The sequence below is a fragment of the Notothenia rossii genome, assembly GCF_949606895.1.
Source record: "Notothenia rossii genome assembly, chromosome: 9".
In the NCBI taxonomy this organism is placed as follows: domain Eukaryota; kingdom Metazoa; phylum Chordata; class Actinopteri; order Perciformes; family Nototheniidae; genus Notothenia; species Notothenia rossii.
The window spans coordinates 37,393,633-37,415,846 of record NC_136907.1 but is presented as its reverse complement, the minus strand read 5'-3'; the positions used below and the strand labels follow the sequence as shown (position 1 = coordinate 37,415,846).

Sequence of the window (22,214 nt, the reverse complement as noted above, 5' to 3'; positions counted from 1 at the left end):
ATAAACATAAATGATCGTGGTGAAGATGATGATTAAATTAGGATTAAAAATCGAGAGCCGGGCTGCATTTCCTCCCGTTCGTTTTTTTAGACTAAACAACATTAAGTTCCGCTGTACATCCAGTGTAGTGTACAGTATCTGACTTTATTTCACATGAGCTCCAGTGTGGAACCCCATTGCACCCCCTGGTGGATCAATGATCCATTGCAGCTGGCTTCATTATAATTACATTTATTTATCACGGGGGAGGTCTCAAATCAAGCTGGAGGTTTTCCCTTGAGCGAGGGCAGATCACGTACCAATCACGGCCCTCGCGTTTCAAACTGTCTGAAATTAAGTGCTACATCTGTACTTTGTATTCTCTCACATAACTATTCACTACTATTCTACTTTTTATTCTCTCACTTAACTATTCACAGTTCAACATTTTAGTCAAACAGCAATTTGCCTATACAGTTTATAGTTCATTGTTGCTGCAGGAGAGAACAGAAAAAGTGAATTATTTAGTGAAACTAGCTTTTTGAAATGCACATTGTGACGGTTTAACTACTTTAGACAGACTGAGTTCATTTACTTATTTCCTGTTTCATACGCGTAACAAGCACATGGACGTGGACTATGCCCCTCCCCCCCAAACATATATTAAAATGTCGGCCAGCGTTAGTACTGTCATGTGTAAAACAAAAGCGATTAAGATAACGTATAACTCACACTTTAACACCAACGTATGTAGCCGTAATTAAGACAAATATTTTTCACACACCACTTATGAGCTAATGTAGCTAAACTAGTTTAAGCTTATGTTTAACGTGAGCTAGCTAGCTAGCCGTCCGCAAGAATAATTTCACATTAATGTTGCTTTGCTGATTATGGCGAAAGCATTTCTCAGACTTAGAACAGTTCAGTATGTATGATGAACCATGCGAGTAAAGGCTTAAAAAAAAGCCCCAATTATTAAATCTAAGCAAAACATGTATCAGACTTTAGTGACCCAACTTACTTTGTCAGAGGATGGATCGCAATGCCGGTGGCAGCGTCTTTGGCCAATAGGTGGTGCTCTGAATGATGTAATTTCCTGTACCGATTATACAATAAAATATTAATACATTTCCTATATTTTGACACGATAACTCTTTAATAACCTAAGTAGCCTACGGACAAAAACTAAAAAGTATATATTGCCTTATAAAATGCAGAAAAGTTTAAACATCTAACATGATAATAATAAATAAAAAATAATGATATCTTAAACCAAAATAAATAAAATGGAAAATGAACCGACAACAACAATTTAACATAAATAAAACAAGGATTAAAACAAGGATAAGTTTGACTCAATGTTGTGTAAAGTACACGTTATGGTTAAAACAAATATTTTTTTATTTGTATTTTTTGAAAATAATACAGCTTCCAGTTTCCCGAGACACGAAGAGGAGACACGAACAATTCTTCCACTTGAAATGCGTTAAAACTGTGTCAGAGAGATGTTTAATCGGTTCATTTTAATTGGTTAATAATTGTTGTTTAATACTGGCAACTTCTAATTGTTGGGGGGGGGGGCGGCGTTCGATCCAGTTTCGATTCCGTAACCTTGGCGCACTGGCACTCCAACATCCGATCCCGATTTGAAGTTTAATCACGGGGACTGTAGTCCTAAACGATAGCTGGGGATTATGTGTATTATTAGTGTCTTCGGCCATCCTAAACTCGATGATGCTCGAAATGTCCCTTATAGGCCTACGTCTGTTTCCGGTTATTTTTATTTTGAAATTCAGTTTCTGAAGGACGGCAAAAAAGCCAGAGATTATAGAATTAAACAAATAAATAAAAACAAGGATAATTGTGTGTTATTGTTGACTAAATAACAGTGTGTTATTTTGAAAAGAATAACAAATTAGAAGGAAAAATGAGCCCCATTTATTTTCCTCACAGACAGCAACAAAAGTCCGAAATGATACGATTTTAAATAAAAGCAATAATCGTGGCTTGATATTGAGTAAGAACATGTTTTTATGAACCACACAGCTTCCGGTCTTCCTATAACACGTAATGCCGTGAGACTACCAACAGAAATACATTGCTTTTAAAATCGTGCTGTGCAACACGAAAAAAAAGGGGAAAGACTACCAACAGAAATACATTGCTTTTAAAATCGTGCTGTGCAACACGAAAAAAAAGGGGAAAGACTACCAATAGAAATACATTGCTTTTAAAATCGTGCTGTGCAACACGAAAAAAAGGGGAAAATCGTGTTGGTGAACACGAATCAATAGATTAAAAATCGTGTTGGTGAACACGAAATGCCGTGAGACTGGGTTGTTATTTAATACAAGATTTACATCATACAGCCCATGTAGTATAATATTTTACAAATTATGAATTACAGCAAACATGTGCAATATATCCATTATTACAGCTCCGTGGGCTGGCAGTAAGGCGATATGGGTCCATTCTTATTGTGCATCCATGGGTAAAGGTAAAACCATAGGGTAAAATCATGTCGTACTGAACACGTCACATCACAATGTAGAGGGAAATAACTCTCAGAATAACGTTATTAGCACATTTTTACAACTTGAGGAACACATGTTTTTAATAAGGGCTATACAAGTGTTCATACTGGGTAGTTTTCATTTAGTTTAAATAAAAATGATCCAACGATTTACAGACCACTCTTTCCCAATGTAAGTCAATGGGAAAAAATGTTTCCGGGCCTGGCAACCAAACGGAAGTGAAGTACCGCCGTTTGGCCACCACGAATATTTTCATCTGAGTCCGGCGCACTTCCTGGGGGCTCGCCTTAGCCCCACCATGAAAAATGATGTTAAAGTAAGTAAAAAAAAGTCCGCCTACTCCCGCCGAGTAAATTGCACAGACAGCAGCTAGTAAGATTGATTTCAGTAGCCACTTGTCTGGAAATGCTGCAGACTAGAAACGGTTTTGAAAACGTTTGTCACGTAGTGATCGTCTTCTCAATAAAATATCTTTGCTAATGTCTTCTGGCCAATCAGAACCACGATAACGGCGGTGGTGTTGTTGCAGGAAGTCCCGACGGGGAATCATTTTGCGGTCGAACTTCTTTAAAAAAAAATGTAATATGTCGTGTAGTAATATATATATTTATTTTCTTCTCAAGAGAGTACCATAATGTGTATTTTATGTTAGTATTTCAAAAAAGAGAGATAATCCCCCCAGACAATCCGTGTATCTAACGTCCAATTGTTTTTCTTTATTTAACATGTAAACGGAAGAGCGTTTGAGAGGCGTTTTTGCTTTTTGTTTTTTACCTTACTAAATGGTCTCATGGTCATTGGAGCGAGGGGTGGGTGCGAAACTCACGGAAGTGATTTCAAAACAAAAGCGGTGATAATATTATAAACAAAAGGAAACAAGGTGAATTTAGCAATCACAACGAAAACGGCCAAGACACATATTGAGCCCAGAAAATGGATGTTACTAAGGGCTGTAAATATAATAAGCCTCTGTCTAAAATGGACAACATTGTTAGGAGATTCAAACTATACAGCGATTCTGCACTGCGGTCAACTCAGCCGCCTCTCGCGTTTGTTTTTTCACATCAGCTGCTCTTCATTATTCCTGCTATATTTGACGAGTGATACAAATATGTTTTACCACAAGTTCTTAAGAAAACTGACACTGTTGGATTCGGTTCTAGTTCAGGGTTGCCAACTTTGGGTACCTGGCTGGAGTGAGATTTTGATATTATGGGTTTAATTCTATGGTTTAATTACGCAAACTAAATGACTGCTATTGTGTCAGTAGCGGGACCTTAGCATAGGATATACAATATACAATATTGGACACAGACTATAAAGGGCACAAAGTTTCATTCACTAATGAAAGTCAAACACATGTTTGTATCCACTGTTTTATTGTGTTCATAGGCCTGTCGCGATAAGCAATTAATTGACTTATCGTATGATAAATAAAAATGAACTCGATAACTTTTCTGACCTCGATAAATTGCCATTTACATGAGGATGTGACTAGCAGTTTGAAAGGATGTACTTGAATTATTATTATCATATATTATCATTATGTCAGTGGTCTAAAATGGTCATACAACGGTGCCAACACTATTATCGTTTATCGCAATAATTTCCGGTAAAATGTATCCAACACAATTAATTATCGTGAGAGGCCACATGCACACAGAAGGATTCACACTTTTATTTCATGATGCGCAAAAGGATTCAGACTTGTATTTCCGGATCCACACTTGTGTTTTTCAATGCACACACAAATGTGTTCCGTGTCATATACATGTAAATAAAATCCAAATACAGAAAAAAGTTTTACATATGTATTTTTGATCCTCACATATTTGTTTTCCGTTCAAAACCTCTGAACTTGCAAACACAAACCGCTTTCTGTGCATGGATCGCTGTGCATTCGTGTGTGGGTTTTTTGAGACTCCCCTGACGCTCACCCGATACTTGTAATTTCTCTACTCTATAGCCAATCGGATGTCTCCTCCAGTCTAAGCCAATCACATGAGCGCGCCCCCACGAGGGTATGATTTATTGCGTTCATGACACTTCATATACGCATTTTGCGCAGTCCGGTCAGCTCGCTAAACAGAGGGCGGAGCATCAGGTGATCATGCAGAGCTGCGTGTCTCCGTCAGACTCAGCAGCTGATCCGATCTCTCTCTCGCTTCCGGTTATACTTCACTAGCGTTTATGTCCATATCGATCAGATCCAGCTCTCCTGATCGGCCTTTATAGATAGCACCGATCAAACTATTTAGAGTGAATATCGGCCAATAATGACCGGCGGGGCTCCCCCCGTTGACAGTTCATTGTCTAGCACTGGCTTCGTAGTGCACTGATCGATTAGGCTAAGCTAACCTGTAGCTGCTCCCTCCACACTCACAACAACTTCATACAGACATAAATAAAGCAGCTGTATTCGCCATACAGGAAACACACATTTAAAACGGTTGCCGTTTTTGTGTACACACAAGCTTTCATCAATGGTTCGGAAAGTGGCGCTGTACCTTCATAATATAAAGGCTTGTATTTGCGTGCATTTCCTGTTCGGAAAGTGGCAATGTACTGAGAGTGGAGGTGTCCTGAGATTAGCGCCTGCAGGCAGGCTTCATGGACTTGTCAGCTCCGGACTGCACAAAATGCGTACATGAAGCGCTACGTCATGAACGCAAGAAATCTACCCTCGTGGGGGCGCGCTCATGTGATTGGCTTAGAATTGAGGAGACATCTGATTGGCTATAGATAGAAAAAATTACAAGTACGAATCGGCGGACCGTCAGGGGAGTCTAAAAAAAAACACACCGAATGCACAGCGATCCGTGCACAGAAAGCGGTTTGTGTTTGCAGTTTCAGAGGTTTTAAACGGAAAACAAATATGTGTGGATCAAAAATACATATGTAAAACTTTTTTCTGTGTTTGGATTTTATTTAAACGGAACACATTTGTGTGTGCGTTGAAAAACACAAGTGTGGATCCGGAAATACAAGTGTGAATCCTTTGGCACATCATGAAATACAAGTTTTAATCCTTCTGTTTGCATGTGTGTATTATGAGACTGTTCTGAGCCCATAACACCCTGCCCCACACTAGGAACCTTTATTTTATCATGATTTGTGTTTCCACACGGACATGAAAACAATGCATGGTGTAATTTCCGGTGGTTCAATCATGCGAGCAGCCAGCCAGTTTAAAATGCTCGTGGATGTATTAACAGCACGAGTGAATGCTTCAGCTGTTTCTGTCTGACGGAACGTGGGAGGGTGTGTGAGAACGTGCGGTCAGTGAGCTAACGGCTCGTGAAGGGATAGTGTACCGTTATCTGAAGGAGCGGAGAAGATGAGCCGATTCCCGCTTAAGAGGCTCTACACGGAACTGCCGCTGTGGGTGGTGGAGGACCACCACGATGTAAGCCGGCCCTTTATACTGACACACTGAGGGGTCTCTGGAGAACTGCGCAACATAACATAATGTCGTGTGTTGCTAACGTTAGCTAGCTGTAATTGCCTAATTCACCACTTATTGGTTTATTAGTGACAGCCAGTGGTGTAATGTGATGTACATTTACTGAAGTATTACTTATGTACGATTTGGGGGTACTTTTACTTGAGTATTTCCATTTCATGCTACTTTATATTTCCACTAAATTACATTGTGGAAGTCAATATTGGACTTGTTACTCTTTTTACTACATCAATCTAACAAAATCAGTTACTTCTAACTTTACATATGCAGATTATAAGTCAAAACATAAATAAAGTTTACATAAACTATGATATATAATTATAGGTTAAGATATTCAATAGTAGTAGTATACAGTAATACAATTAGCTCCACCTGTACCTAGCTGTGATGAACACATTAATGCATCAAGTACTTTTACTTTTGGTACTTTAAGTATATTTTGATGCCAATACTTTTGTAATTTTACTTAATTAAGATTTTGTAAAAATGTATTCACATGTGTGTTTTCTGTTTGATGTACCTTCATATTGGCAGTCTTCACACTGATTAGTGAAATATTCAGCTTTTTAAACTCTTTTTTTTAACTAACTCAATGGGAGGAACCTTCAAATCCTCTTTTACCTACACCTTGCGCCAAGTGCTACTCCTTCCACATACTTACAGCTAGAGATTTCATTCCAACTTTAAAATAATCACAAGACATTCAGCTTTTTCAGATTTTTGATATATTTTACACTTTATGAGATATTTAACTTAGTTTGGAGCTTGGTAAAGAGGCCTTCTTCAGATTTTAACATGAGTGTGTATTGCGCAGCTCGTTAAGGCTTAGAGTGCGTGATGTCACAGCTAGAGTGGAGGAGAGCTTGAAATTCGCTTTACTTTTTTAATTTTTTTAAACTGCCATAATTCCCAAACCCTACACCCCTGGGACATAATGTTATGCTTGAATTGTAGGAAAACCTCTCTTACGTTGAACAAAAAAGATTGAGCAAAATTCCTCCTGAGGGCATGAAGTGACAAACACGTTCAACATGTCTCCATTAAGAGCCATTGTAAATTCAGCCTGATCTGTCATCAGAGCAGCAGCTGCTCACCTTTAGTAAATCAGCCAAAAATGCCACATTATTGACCCGAAAGTGCACAAAAAGCACACTTCAGACGCTCAGGGTCCTGGACATGCTTCACGCGTTGACATTTTACCGAAAGCAGCTAACGTTTTTAAACTATAGTTAACATGTAAGAGGTTTATTTCTCATTCAGAACAATGGAAATGCCCTCCTTTCACAGCACATCTCCATGGAAACCTTTGATCTCTGGGCTCGTACACAGGTGTTTGATAACGTTGTCACCGTGGTAACTAGGGATGCACCGAATATTCGGCCACCGAAAATTATCGGCCGAAAATGGTTAAAAAGGCCCTTTCGGCCGTACGCGTTTTGATTACGTCATCACAACAACACGTTAGGTTACCAAACTTATAGGTGCATTTGTTGTTGTTGAAGGCCTGGCTGTTACAGTCAGAGAAAAGAAAATGCACTTGACTTGGAATTAATGTACTGTATGCATTCAAAAGTGCTGAATAAATGTTTTATGGACCCATAATAGTGATTATTATTTAAGTTATCATAATCATGTCTTTTTCCATAATCAGGTAGCTGAACAACATTGGTAAAAAATGTATACATTATATATATATATATATATATATATATATATATTTCTATATATTTCTATTAATCATTTTCGGCCTTTCGGCATTCGGTTTTCGGCCAACTGTTTCCTATTTTCGCATCGGTTTCGGCCAAGAATTTCCCATTCGGTGCACCCCTAGTGGTAACCTTTGATCTCTGGGCTTACACACCCAAACAGGTGTTTCATAACGTAGTCACCTCAAACACTGACAAACAGACTGCACTTTAACAGACTGTCTCAGCCTATTTTCTGTCTGATGGAGACTTCACACTGACTTCAACAGGTTCCACATATTTTATACATTATTGGTGACGTTTGTTTTTAATTCAAAAGTCTGCTATTAAAATATTCTGATGCTTTTCAAAGCGCTTTTACTTTATTTTCTCTTCTTAATACACATTCATTCTCTACTACTTACATTTAATATCTAACTCCTTCAGCCTACTTTCAGCTACAGAAACCATTCAACTATTAACTTATTCAGCTATTTCAGGACATTGAGGCTATACATTTAGTTGTTTATAGCTTTTTTAAACCTTCAAATTTTGTCCTACTCTTCCAGTTTAACATTTCACTTTCAAGTTTTCAACAAAGTCATTGCAATGCATTTGAGCTGTAACAATTTTGATTCAAATCATTTAACTTTTCTGCATTTCTCCGCTAAGTTCAGCAACACACTTAGTTGGTCTTTGTAGCTAAAAGCAGCTACAGAGACCATTCAACTAATAACATATTCAGCTTTTTCTGCATTTTCAGCTAAATTCAGCCACAAATGTTCACAGTTTAAAGCATTCGCATGCATTTTCTAGTTTTATTTGTGTCAGCCATTTCAGTGTTGTTTTCAACCGACTCTGCCAAGAAGCAGCCTGTTGGAAGGCTGTGCAGTCAGTGTGTACCAAAGATAGCCTGAACACTGCTCACATATCAGCCTACTGAGACACACACACACACACACACACACACACACACACACACACACACACACACACACACACACACACACACACACACACACTAGGAGTGTTTCCCTCAGAATTTGATTCTATTTGTGGGGGCAAGAAATACCAAAGGCCCCTTAACCTATTCGGTTGGCCCACGCATCCACCCCCTCCCCCCCTCAAATAAGAAAATACATGCGAGTTCATGGCTACTGTAGACAACGTTCTTGTTGCTCTGTGTTGCGTTGTTAATGAGTGAGACACACCGGAGTTGAGGATCTGTGGGGTTTATTCTCCCAGAAATATAATTTAAAATTTAGCAGACGCCTTATTCCAAAGCAACTTACAATGACCAATTACAGGGACGTTCTCCCTGGGCTAAGTGCCTTACTCGAGGGCACAATAGTAGTGGTGTTCCAGGCGGGATTTGAACTCGCAACCTTCCGATTATCAGCCCACCTCACTATCCATTAGACCTAAAAAAAAAAATATATATATATTTCTTTTTTTATCAGATCCATTTGTGGCGGACGATATTTAATTATGGCGGCCCGCCAGAAATAAATCAATGTATGGGAAACACTGACTAGGGCTGTACGCAAATATTCGTTCGTTGGAGTACTATTCGGGTTTCAATTTCGTTATTCATTAAAAAAAAAAAAAATTGTTATTGAAATCTCCAATATCAACGTAAGAGCTTGTGCCTCTTCGGGGGGTGCTAACACTTAACCATAAATGTTATCGTTTACTTTCTCAGTCTTTCTATGTAGATATTGCTTTTCTCCGTTAATCTCCGTCACGTTGTTTTCATAGCAACAACAACTTCCTGTCAACAGCGCTAACTCCTTCAAAATAAAAGCATGTCCATAAAAAATAGGAAGCCAAGCCAAATTACACTTAAGATACAACTGCAACGAAAGTAACAAACACAATGCAATATCCTTTTCAATTTCAAAGACCACAAATTGGGTTACATTAACAAATAACTATAACATAACAATACTTTAGAATAACAAAATGAATGCCGTGAATAAACTGAAATACACGTGTTGATTACTACGCCCCCCCCCCCCCCCCCCGCGTGCGGGCCGAATATCCGCTGCTGATTACTGCCGAATATCCGGAGCCCGAAAAACCAGCCTACTGAGACACACAAACCAGCCTACTGAGACACACACACACACACACACACACACACACACACACACACACACACACACACGCCTACTGAGACACACACACACACCTCTCCACCTCTCTGTTTTTGATTCAACCCTCTAATCATCTTGGTTTCTCCAGCCTTACTTTGGTGTTCACGGTCTGTTTTAACTGCTCTTACATTAACACTAAAACGATTCATCATCACCAAATTGTATTTAACACACTTGTAAACAATGACATGAATACCTGAATATACAAATAATAGACAGTGAAAATGTCTTCCAAAATTAACATGTTATCGATTTGGTTGTTTATTATCTGATGGACAAACATAATCTAGTGTTACCCATTCCTTTGCAATGGCATTCATTTTTTACATAGATGTTGCAATCAAATGTAAAAAAAAAACAATGATAGTTGAAGATAGGAGGGTTAATCGAACCACATACATAATGGAGTCAGTTATGATCAAAAGTCTATTTTTAAAAGTAATGTCCCTTATCTGTCAACCCCTCTTTTTTGATTTGTCAGCCACTTGACACTTGCCTGTCAATCAAACAACATTAGCTTGTTTTGTTTTCAGAGTGCATGTTTGATTGTGCTGGTTCTTCTATTGAATATCTTCAACCTTAGATGAGATGTCAGTTTTATCATGACATTCTAAAGAGTCAAATGTCTAAATTGCTAATTTTACTCTATCTTGGTTCTGTACTAGGTGGTACGTCATATTTATCGTGCCATTGCATCGAGACACCTCCCCCTGCAGAACATAAAGATGGTTCATCTAGACTCCCACCCTGATCTGCTCATCCCCGTCAACATGTCAGCTGACACCGTCTTTGACAAGGAGAAACTCTTCAGGTACGTTTCACTGACTGCTGACATGTTAAAAAGCCTACATCTGCATATGTTTATGATGGCGATTGTCAGTGCTGGGGGGAAACGATTATTTTGAAAACGATTAATTGGGCGATTATTTAATCGATTAGTCGACTAATCTAACGATTATTTTTCTGTTTGATTTATGAAAAAACATAATGTATCTCAAATAAATACCAAAAAACATTACTTCATTCATGACAACTGCGCACCAGCTTACGTGCAGCCCTGGCCTGGACATTGCTTGGCTCCGTTAGTTGACATACATTGATACTATAAGCTGACTAACGTTAGTCTAATGTTATGTTTGACTCGTAAACGACCACAACATGAGTTAGCTCTCTGTGCAGTTTGTTCTTTCCGGGTTAGTGGCGGCTAGATAGCGGTGTTCTGCAGACGTAAACCAGCTACCATTCCATCCAAAATTAAATGCTGACAAACGTTAACTAACACACAGCTGGCGCCGCTAGCTAGGTAGCTAACATTAACTACTAACCAACCAAGCACGAACAAACCGCACGGAGAGCTATAAGATAGTTAGCACTACCGAAGTGCACAGAACTCAAGCTGCACAACACACTAGGGCTGTTCCTATTTATGAATATGCTTTTATTTTGAAGGAAAGGTAGCGCTGTTGACAGGAAGTTGTTGTTGCTATGGAAAGAACGTGACGGAGATTAACGGAGAAAAGTAATATCTACATATAAAGACGGAGAAAGTAAACGATAAAGTTTATGGTTAAGTGTTAGCACCCCCTGAACAAGCTCTTACGTTGATATTGGAGATTTCAATAAATTCAATTTGAAAGACCTAGGGCGAGATGTTTTTGTTTGGGGGCTTTTTGCAGGGCTTCATGCGCAATCCTGTGAGGAGGAGGTGGTAGCCGTTTCAGTCTCCATAGTGTTTAAAGTGCGATTGCGAACTGCTTGTTGTTGTTTCGGGTGACCCACGTGTGTGTGGCGATGCATCGACGAGGAAATATGTCGTCGACGATATTTTGAAGTCGACGCATCGCTACAGCACTAGCCACTTATCACCTTTTTAAAGGGTTGCTATTTTCTTCAGAAGACAGTTCCCTTTGAAGCTGTTTACAGCATCTACTTTGAATTATTCGGACACCCAGACTGTCTTGCTAGTTTGTTTACAGGGATGCAAAGTAGTCACCTTTCGGTGAAATTCGCCGTTTTGAATCCAAAATAGGACGTTTGTGTGATTCATATAGATCTGCAATAAAAATATTTTTGGGGTATGGGGGGGTCTGGGACCCGGAGTAATCTGCGGCCGCGAGTTGTTATGTGCAATCAAGCACGCATGGTGTTCTTTTTTTATATATAATAATGAAGCGCGAGCTGTGTGCTCGAGTCTTCCTGCCTGTCGGCTCTGCTCATGGATGTATAATAAGGCTCTGTTGCTCCGCGATGATGGTCTAGCTTCAGCAGCTACAACATTACCTACGTTCGTTAATATTAACTGTGCGGTCCGGAGTCACTGTGGCACAGACTGGACCGCTGGTGAACAGCTGTTAGAACGGGCCGTTCAGGTGTTCAGAGCAGAGCTCCCTGTCGGAGCGGCAGACTTTGATGTGCACTGAAAAGTTTTTCTGTCGCAATATTATCGTTGTGCTGGCTAACTAGCATACATTGTCACTATCTGCTAACGTTAGCTTTAGCCTTCGTTTTCTAATATTTTTTTTCATAGCTCTTCTTGGGAGGACGTTGCATTTATTTAGCTGTTCTTCTGTTTCACAAAATACATCACAGACCTTTGTTTTTCTGCTTTCCCGTTTCACTTCCAGAAACATATACACGTTCCCTCACTGTCGCTCTACCATTCACAAACACACATGCACAAGCCGCACCCCTCTCTCTCTCTCTTAAAGGGACAGCGATCTCATCTCATCTCACTTTGCATGACCCTAATATCATAACTTGTGTGTTCTGGAGAATCACAGAACGGACGATCGTCATTATTATGCCGTTTAAACCAATTATTTAAATGTGTTTGTTAAATTCGGCATCATGTAAGCTCCTCAACCCCCCGACCCCCCCCCCCCCCCCCCCCCCGTTGATAATTATCGATCGTTGGCACGCTGATAACATTTTTTTTTTAAATGGCACTTCATATCAAAAAGGTTGTCGACCCCTGCTATACGCCATACATTCATAATGTCAGCGGGAGGGAGGGGGGAGCATCGCTACGTAAAAGCATTAGTGCGAGGGAGAGCTGTCATCTTCCCTTTACAAGCTTCAAACATGTATTTATCGGGAGATTTTGGCAATAAAAGTTTCATATTCTGAAAAAGATTCCCTGGAAACTTCCAAAACCCTTACACAGAAAGAGGATCTCTGCACACGCTTCTTTTTATATCAGCTTTGTGTTTCAATGGTTTTGTCCTAACCTTGGAGAGCCGTATGTTTACTGCCACCCTAAAAGGACCTCAAAAATGTTAAAAGTGTTAATAAAGAATTTATTGAAAAGTTAGTTGGCTGATTGTTTTATATTGGCTCAGCCAGGTTATATTGGATGCCCAGTCTACTATATATGATATGGGTCACTCATTTTACAATATTAAACTTTGTTTTCTTATCTTTAATTTGTCATCCTTATGTAGAATGCTATTACGAAACACACATTTGGTTGTTTATAGCATAAAGAACATCGGATTTAATGTGAGGTAGGGAAATAATCATTTGAGTATAAGTATGTGCATATAAATATGTAATTTACAACAGCTGTACGCTGCTTGAAAAGCTTGAAAATGCACCTTGAAAATGCTTGAAAAGTGCTTGAATTTGACTTTGGAAAAGGTGTAAGAACCCTGATAAAGTCTGATTTAACACTTGATTATATTTCACATCATTCATCCACATCTGTGAAGTAACTAAAGGGATTAAATACCATTTACCTCTGAACTGTAGAGGAGAAGAAGAACAAAGTAGCAAAACATTGAAATACTTAAAAAAAGTAAAAGTATCTCAAACTGTACCCAAGTATAGTACTTGAGTTTATGAACTTAGTTACTTTACACCAGTGGCTATAAAGATAGAAAGACTAAGCCTTGCACAGAGGCATGAAAATACATTTTCAAAATGCTCAACAGTCCTGCCAAAATGATAAACTGACTGCTACACAATTAAAATAAATGCTTTTATATATTTCTATGAGATGTGACTCTTTGGCGTTTCTGTTATTATTACAACTGCTGCTTTAGTTGTTCTGACTGCTAAAATCCTCTGTTATTCCTCATTTTAAAGCCGATATTCCGTGGCGTCGGAGGGGTCGGATCCTTGTCACCTTTGTCATACCTGATGAGTTTGCATCCCTGGTTTAAATAAAAAAAATCAAATCATATTTAATGGAAATGGAGGTTCCGAAAGAAACCCTCTTTATTTTACAAGTACACAGCAATTTGGCCTCTGCCTTTAACCCATCCTCGTACTTGGAGCAGTGAGCAGAAATTATACAGGCTACTATTATACTCTCATAGCAGTGGATCTTTCAAAGTACCAGTCTACACCCTGTAATGGTCTGTTTGGGGACTTGAACTGGCAACCTCAAGTTCCCAAGGGGGCAAGATTCAAAGCTCTGGAGTACTAAAACCAAAACAATCTGCTTGGCTACTTATCTCAAAGGGTTAATGGAGAATAAGTTATCTTGTCCTGGATGTACAATGAAGTTAATTATTTTGCTGGTACCTAGCGGAAAACTCGCAAAATATTTATATTGGGGATAAAAGAGACATGGTTCATGGAGAAGTACATGTGGGGGCTTAGCAGGTGAGCACAAACATGTTTTTCTGGAGGAAGCAGAAATACAAATTATTGTGCACTATTTTTAACATCTGTATCAGCTTATAAAAATTAAGCATAATCAACTGAATGTTTTAACGTTGCCATTCAAATGATTATGAATGATAACTTACAGAAACAATGCATGCAATAGTCCATCCTCTCTTCCCTCTCTCAAGCACACAGAGAGCATGTTGCTCCTCTTCCCTGTCATTGTCCCACTCTCAGTACTAAGCCATTGACAACACAACATTTATACAGATATGTGTGAATTTCAAAGATTCACACACTTCATTTTTTTATTATCCAAATATTATGTCTATATTGAAATGTTTTGTGTTTACCCTTTATGTTCATGTTCACTGTTGGGCTGTACCAGAATATTCGTTTGTTGGAGTACTTTTCAGGTTTCAATTTCGTTATTCGTTTTGTTTGTTTTTCCCCCGTTTTTTTTTCAAATTGAATTTATAGAAAACTCCAATATCAACGTAAGAGCTTGTGCCTCTTCGGGGGGTGCTAACACTTAACCATACACTTTATCGTTTACTTTCTCCGTCTTCATAGGTCGATATTACTTTTCTCCACTAATCTCCGTCACGTTGTTTCCATAGCAACAAAGAAATTCCTGTCAACAGTGCTACCTCTCCTTCAAAATAAAAGCGTGTCCATAAATAGGAAGCCACGCCAAATTACACTTAAGACATATACAACTGCAACGAAAGTAACAAACACAATGCAATATCCTTTTTAAATTTCAAAGAACACACAACAAATAACTATAAAACAACAATACTGTAGAACAACAAAAAGAATGCCGTGAATAAACCGAAATACACGTGTTGACGCGGTTCGCTCGGGCCGAATATTCACTGCTGATTACTATCGAATATCCGGAGCCCGAAAAATGTAATTCGGGACAGCCCTAGTTCACTGTGCTCAAAAACGCGTCAAAGTAAAAAGTCTATATATTTATATTTTGGGCCACCAGAGATCATTTCAGGTTGTCTGTTGACCAGTGGCGTTTTGTCCTGGAGGCCAAGGGAAGCCAGGCTTCCCCTGTTTTTTCGGATTGTAGTTATAATTTTAATAAATAAATAAAAACACTTTGTTTAGTTTCGGAAATTCTTTGTTGTGTGTTGCTGCCGGCCAGTCTCTCCCCCATTCTCATTGAGTATTTTACAAAGAGTGAAACAGCGCCCCTCTAGATGTTACGGTGAAACAGTAGATTGCACTCTCTGTTGCGAAAGGAGGCCAACCGAAATTGGCTTCCCTTGGTGAAAAAAAATGGAGGGATTGACCAATCAGACAAGGCTCACGTCATGCCCCTGCCAACCTGTGATTGGTCAGGGCCATGCCAAGGGAAGCCAGAGGCGGCTGGCTTCCCTTTTCTCACAATCCAATCAAATCACATCAACTTAGTTTTGCAGTGACGCGTCATAAAACCCGGAAGTGAGCTGCGCTCGGTTTCCCTCATGGATTTATAAAGACAAATCGACAAAAAAGCAATGGGATTTCTCCATAGGATTTTGGAAAATAGCTCGAAATAAGGTCAGTGGAAAACGAACCTGTTAGATAAATGCACGTTTTGTTCAGTCGGATAATATCCACATGTATACCCTACTTTTATAATTTTCGAATCATAAATGTAATCCATAGAAGATAGATAGCTTCACTGCACCACTCTCACTGCCGTTAGAAAGTAGCAAGCAACTGAAACAAGTGCAATTATGGAGGGTTGAGATTTGGAGTATTTTATAAAAAATAATTGTACTAAACTTCCGCTACAGCAGCAACAACAAATAAAATCTGATGACAGACCAATTCCCAAACTGGAGCTGTGTACAGCGAGGAAAAAAGGAGCGAACCGGACGTAAAACGTTAAAGGTCTCCTGATTTAGTTTGTGAATGAATGCTTATTAGAGTTTCGGCTGTAGAGTGCGTGCGGACCTGTCGGTCAGATAACAGGCGTGTGTAAGTCCTGCATCTGTATGATACAAATGTCTGTAAAATGATACCGGGCGCTGTAATCACTCATCTGGTTACGTTATTACATTGACCACCACACCCCCGACCCATAAGAAAGGACGTATTATTGGCTTCCCCTCATTTTTTCCCCACGCCACGCTACTGCTGTTGACAACAAATGCCCGTTTGTTGACTCCTCTATTATCTGTGTATGTTTCTCAGTGAGTTGAGTATAGAGAACTGGATCATGCCCATGGTGTATGCGGGCCATGTGTCCTGTGTGGCCTGGCTGCATCCATACTGGGCCCAGCAGATCACAGAGGGGGAGCACAGGATGGCTGTGGGAAGAGACTCCTCCACCACCACCATCAGGTAGGAATACACACACCCTCATTAAACTCCTATCAGCTGTGAAGTGTGGATCTTTAGTTAAAGCCCCCACACAGGTGCTTCCCTTGTGTTGCACACTGGGCTTGTTTGTCAGTTCCTCCACTCTCATGTTAGCTTGCACCTGTTAGGGCATCACACACTGCTATGAAAGCTGCTGTTGAATTTTCCCCAAAAAATCACATCCAATATCTTTTTCTAAATCAGATTAATTAACCTCAGGGTTAGAGTAAAGGGTTAAAGAATGATGTGAAAGAGAATGTATGCAGACTTTGGAAAAGAGATGGTCTATACACTGGGCGATGTCATTATGACAACCCTAACCCACAACACCACCACAGTCGCCCACAAACAGAACATGTTCCATAGATGGAATACATGTAGATACTTTACCCCATGCATTCTTATCATGTTGTTTCAGCTGGGCTTGTATAAATGTGGACAAAAGTGAAACATGTATATTTTCAGTACCAAGGTTTGAATTCAAATACAAAATGGCAATTGTTGCTTCCTGCTTCTATTCATATTAATTGAAAATGAATCTCAATTAGTGTGATTGTATGAAACTATTTGAATAAATAATACTTTATGCAATACATCTACTACTGTGCATATTTTTCTTTAAAGTTGGAAACATATGAGCACTTTAGCAAGATTTATGTAATATGACGGAAAATACTTATAAAGCAGTGTTACTTAAATGATCTGCGTTTCTCGGTCATCATCGGTTGTTTCCGTGAACGTACGAATGGTGCATCACTTTCTCCTCTCTTCTGTAAAGCAATGACCCAGTGTATCCTGAGCTAAAGGGGATACTGAAGGGGATACTGAAGGGGATACTGAAGGTGATACTAAAACTAAAGGGGATACTGAAGGGGATACTAAAACTGAAGGGGATACTGAAGGGGATACTGAAGGGGATACTAAAGGGACTATTGAAGCTCCTCTCCTATCATTTAATGAATTTGACAGCTCTCATCATGGCTGCCATTTCAGTTCTTACGGGTCATTTCACTCTGTTAGGAACCCTAATAGCAAAAAAAACGATTTGCCTGTAACAAATGTTTCTAGGAGCTTTAAGATCAGATGTTTCCCTTTGGTTTCTCATGAACGTCACTTCCTGTATCTGTTTCTCTCCTTGTTGTGCAGGGTGACCAGCACAGACGACTACTTCCTCAGTGACGGTCTGTATGTTTCTGAGAAGCTGCTGGAGAACCCCAAAGCTCTGAGGCTGAACGTGGTCAAAGTCAATCCTGTTAAACGGAGCCAAAGCTCACTGACGGGTGAGGTCTAACACTGAGTGCAACATTAGAAGATATCTAAACAGAAATGTGAGGTGCCTCATTGATATATTCATTTCTATAAGGATTGTGTATCTTGTGCATGCACAAGTATGAATTTACCGAGGATGTACCTGTTCCTGCTGCCAGTCTGAGGCCTAGAGTCCAACACCAGGGAGGTAGAGCGAACCAACAGGAGCGTTGCAAAGTTGCTACTTTTTTAGATTTGTTCGTCTGAAATGTTGGTCACTAATTCCAGAACTGAAGTGATTGACTCCTTTCAGAGCACAGCCACTTAATTGTAATTTGCCTCGCTTTGAAAGCACACTTTAAGGTTGATTGGGTGATTTCATTCTCTCCTCAGGGAATCCAGGCCTCGCTGTGAAATACACATGCTTGTAAATTACCTGGTTACTTCTAAGAAGGGGAGTACACTAAATAATAGCATTTACTTTGCTTTAACTCAAAAAACACGTTTCCTTTATAGGATATTTAAATGCTTCATCAGTTTTCAGGGTTCTTCTCCTCTGTATAATGTTATTTGCGGTCGTACAAACATTGAAAAAAAGATGGTTCCCTGAAATCTTAAGCCTTAACCGGATTTATTCAAGACTTATCAGTCATCATTCAACAATGTTAATATATGAGTGATTGTTTCCCTTTCTTTTAATCAAATGTTTTTAACACATGTGTTATTTAGTAGTTTCTTTATTTCCTTCTCTATATCCAATGATTTTTTAGATCATATTGAAGATTTTCTCTTCTTTTACTGATAGGACATATTTCCATTTGACCCTGTTTTTGATTTGTTCTTGTGACATTCCAGAAGTGCAGAGTGCAGAGGACATAGACAGAGGTTGTGTTAAGAGAGGCCGAACAGAGTGCAGGGCTGAAGGGTCCAGCTGCTCGGAGCCCCCCCTCACATGTACTGACCCGCTGCGACCTGCAGAGGGCAGCAGCAGGTCGAGCTCCAATGAAGATGATGAGGAAGGATCCACCAGTTATGTTGTGAAGATAATATCTTCATTTCTAAGTGAGACAGAGCCGTATATCCTGGACATTGATTTGGATTTCTTCTCATGTAAGAATCCCTTCAAGGAGTTATACACAGAGGTACACATCCCACCTGATCTTTCTCACTGCTCTATACACAGAGGTACACATCCCACCTGATCTCTCTCACTGCTCTATAGAGGTACATCCCACCTGATCTCTCTCACTGCTCTATACACAGAGGTACACATCCCACCTGATCTTTCTCACTGCTCTATACACAGAGGTACATCCCACCTGATCTCTCTCACTGCTCTATAGAGGTACATCCCACCTGATCTCTCTCACTGCTCTATACACAGAGGTACACATCCCACCTGATCTTTCTCACTGCTCTATACACAGAGGTACATCCCACCTGATCTCTCTCACTGCTCTATAGAGGTACATCCCACCTGATCTCTCTCACTGCTCTATACACAGAGGTACACATCCCACCTGATCTTTCTCACTGCTCTATACACAGAGGTACATCCCACCTGATCTCTCTCACTGCTCTATAGAGGTACATCCCACCTGATCTCTCTCACTGCTCTATACACAGAGGTACACATCCCACCTGATCTCTCTCACTGCTCTATACACAGAGGAACATCCCACCTGATCTCTCTCACTGCTCGATAGAGGTACATCCCATCTGATCTCTCTCACTGCTCTATACACAGAGGTACATCCCACCTGATCTCTCTCACTGCTCAATAGAGGTACATCCCACCTGATCTCTCTCACTGCTCTATAGAGGTACATCCCACCTGATCTCTCTCACTGCTCTATAGAGGTACATCCCACCTGATCTCTCTCACTGCTCTATACACAGAGGTAAATCCCACCAGATCTCACTCACTGCTCTATAGAGGTACATCCCACCTGATCTCTCTCACTGCTCTATAGAGGTACATCCCACCTGATCTCTCTCACTGATCTATAGAGGTACATCCCACCTGATCTCTCTCACTGCTCTATACACAGAGGTACATCCCACCTGATCTCTCTCACTGCTCTATAGAGGTACATCCCACCTGATCTCTCTCACTGCTCTATACACAGAGGTACATCTCACCTGATCTCTCTCACTGCTCTATAGACAGAGATACATCCCACCTGATCTCTCTCACTGCTCTATAGAGGTACATCCCACCTGATCTCTCTCACTGCTCTATACACAGAGGTACATCCCACCTGATCTCTCTCACTGCTCTATAGAGGTACATCCCACCTGATCTCTCTCACTGCTCTATACACAGAGGTACATCCCACCTGATCTCTCTCACTGCTCTATAGAGGTACATCCCACCTGATCTCTCTCACTGCTCTATAGAGGTACATCCCACCTGATCTCTCTCACTGCTCTATACACAGAGGTACATCCCACCTGATCTCTCTCACTGCTCTATAGAGGTACATCCCACCTGATCTCTCTCACTGCTCTATACACAGAGGTACATCTCACCTGATCTCTCTCACTGCTCTATAGACAGAGATACATCCCACCTGATCTCTCTCACTGCTCTATAGAGGTACATCCCACCTGATCTCTCTCACTGCTCTATACACAGAGGTACATCCCACCAGATCTCACTCACTGCTCTATAGAGGTACATCCCACCTGATCTCTCTCACTGCTCTATAGAGGTACATCCCACCTGATCTCTCTCACTGCTCTATACACAGAGGTACATCCCACCAGATCTCACTCACTGCTCTATAGAGGTACATCCCACCTGATCTCTCTCACTGCTCTATAGAGGTACATCCCACCTGATCTCTCTCACTGCTCTATACACAGAGGTACATCCCACCTGTTCTCACTCATTGCTTTTATCTTCAAAAAAGCTAAACATAATGATATTTTATAAACAAACGTCTACCAATGCAGCAACATGCTTTATAGAAAACACTTTGTTTAACTATAAGAGATGTCGCCTTCCTGAAAAACAGGAAGTAAGAATTTGAAAAAAGAGTTTGGAATTATGCCTGGGCTAGACAGGAAGTCTCCAGAAACGACTCCATGAGGCTTTCAGAGTAACAATCCTTTATCCAAATGGGAACAAAACTTAAGTATATTTTGTTGGACAACAGAACAATGTGACCTTAGAAAAGAAGAGACCAAGATGTTTAGGATCAAAAATGATGTTATTGATAGGAAAAGCTGCCTTTCATCCAGCATATTCAGGCAGAATAATAGAAGAATTTTAATACAAGTTAATGATCAACACAAATATGGACAAATTATTTTTTACACAGGCAAAGATGCAGTCTTTCACCAGTTTATCTTTTTAGATAAAACAAAGAAGACCAATTAAAGTACAGTGGATGTGCCAGAGTCCATATAAGATACGGTATTATTTTAATGGTCAGATCAAGTCTGAAATTTGACTTGCGTCACAGCAGCTCCATTTGCAACATCAACAATGACAGATATTAAGACACAATACAAGAAAAACAAACATTTAACATAACATCGAGATCACTGAGAGAATCCCGCTCAAGACCCTTTTGCATCCATTTCACCTGGGATTTAGCTCTGTATTTACTGTTGGAAATCTACATAGGGATCTTTTGTAGTGTGAATGTAAAACGTGTTTAATTGAAGTCTGTGTGTGTGTGTGTGTGTGTAGGAAGAGTACACCATCCTGAAGGAGCTCTACAGCTTCAAAGGACCGCGCTCCCATGCTGTTGAGGTGAGTCAGTGACTGAGTGAGTCATTTTACTGATCTAAAGTCTTCCATGTGTATTCCTTCAAGTAGTTTGGGTAAGTTGGATTATAAATGTTTTTGCTCATCAATTCCCAATCCATTGATGGTATAATGCTGAAGAGATAATTTTCCCATTTATCTTTTACATTGCTAATACTTAATAAAGCTTCTATACTTACTATAGGAGTTCATGGTAATGTTGTTTTCTCTGAAGCTTATTTTGGTCCTTTTTAAGAGTTATACCAAACCTTTTTTTGTGTGTGTTTTCAGGAGGAGCTGGATGAGTGTGTGGATAAGCGTGTCCGTCAGCTGGAGGACCTGGAGGCTACGTTCGCTGACCTGCTGGAGGATGATGGGGAGGACACAGTGACACGCTGGGCCAGGAACCCCGGGTAATCA

The 22,214-nt window shown here is 40.0% G+C and overlaps 1 protein-coding gene across 2 annotated transcripts in view; it reads left to right on the top strand.

Annotated features, from left to right (window-relative positions):
* The first annotated feature begins 5,640 nt into the window (after positions 1 to 5,640).
* cUnh5orf22 (chromosome Un C5orf22 homolog) overlaps positions 5,641 to 22,214 on the top strand; it is a 34,304-nt gene continuing 17,730 nt past the window's right edge. Inside the window, exons 1-7 of one of the 2 annotated variants that reach the window (XM_079647930.1) lie at positions 5,641 to 5,919; positions 10,483 to 10,628; positions 16,622 to 16,771; positions 17,936 to 18,069; positions 18,893 to 19,179; positions 21,738 to 21,800; positions 22,086 to 22,207. In XM_079647930.1, the coding sequence (XP_079504056.1) occupies positions 5,851 to 5,919; positions 10,483 to 10,628; positions 16,622 to 16,771; positions 17,936 to 18,069; positions 18,893 to 19,179; positions 21,738 to 21,800; positions 22,086 to 22,207 (971 nt within the window). In that variant the 5' untranslated portion in view covers positions 5,641 to 5,850. The remainder of the gene's footprint in view (positions 5,920 to 10,482; positions 10,629 to 16,621; positions 16,772 to 17,935; positions 18,070 to 18,892; positions 19,180 to 21,737; positions 21,801 to 22,085; positions 22,208 to 22,214) is intronic. The other variant, XM_079647931.1, reaches the window with a different exon arrangement.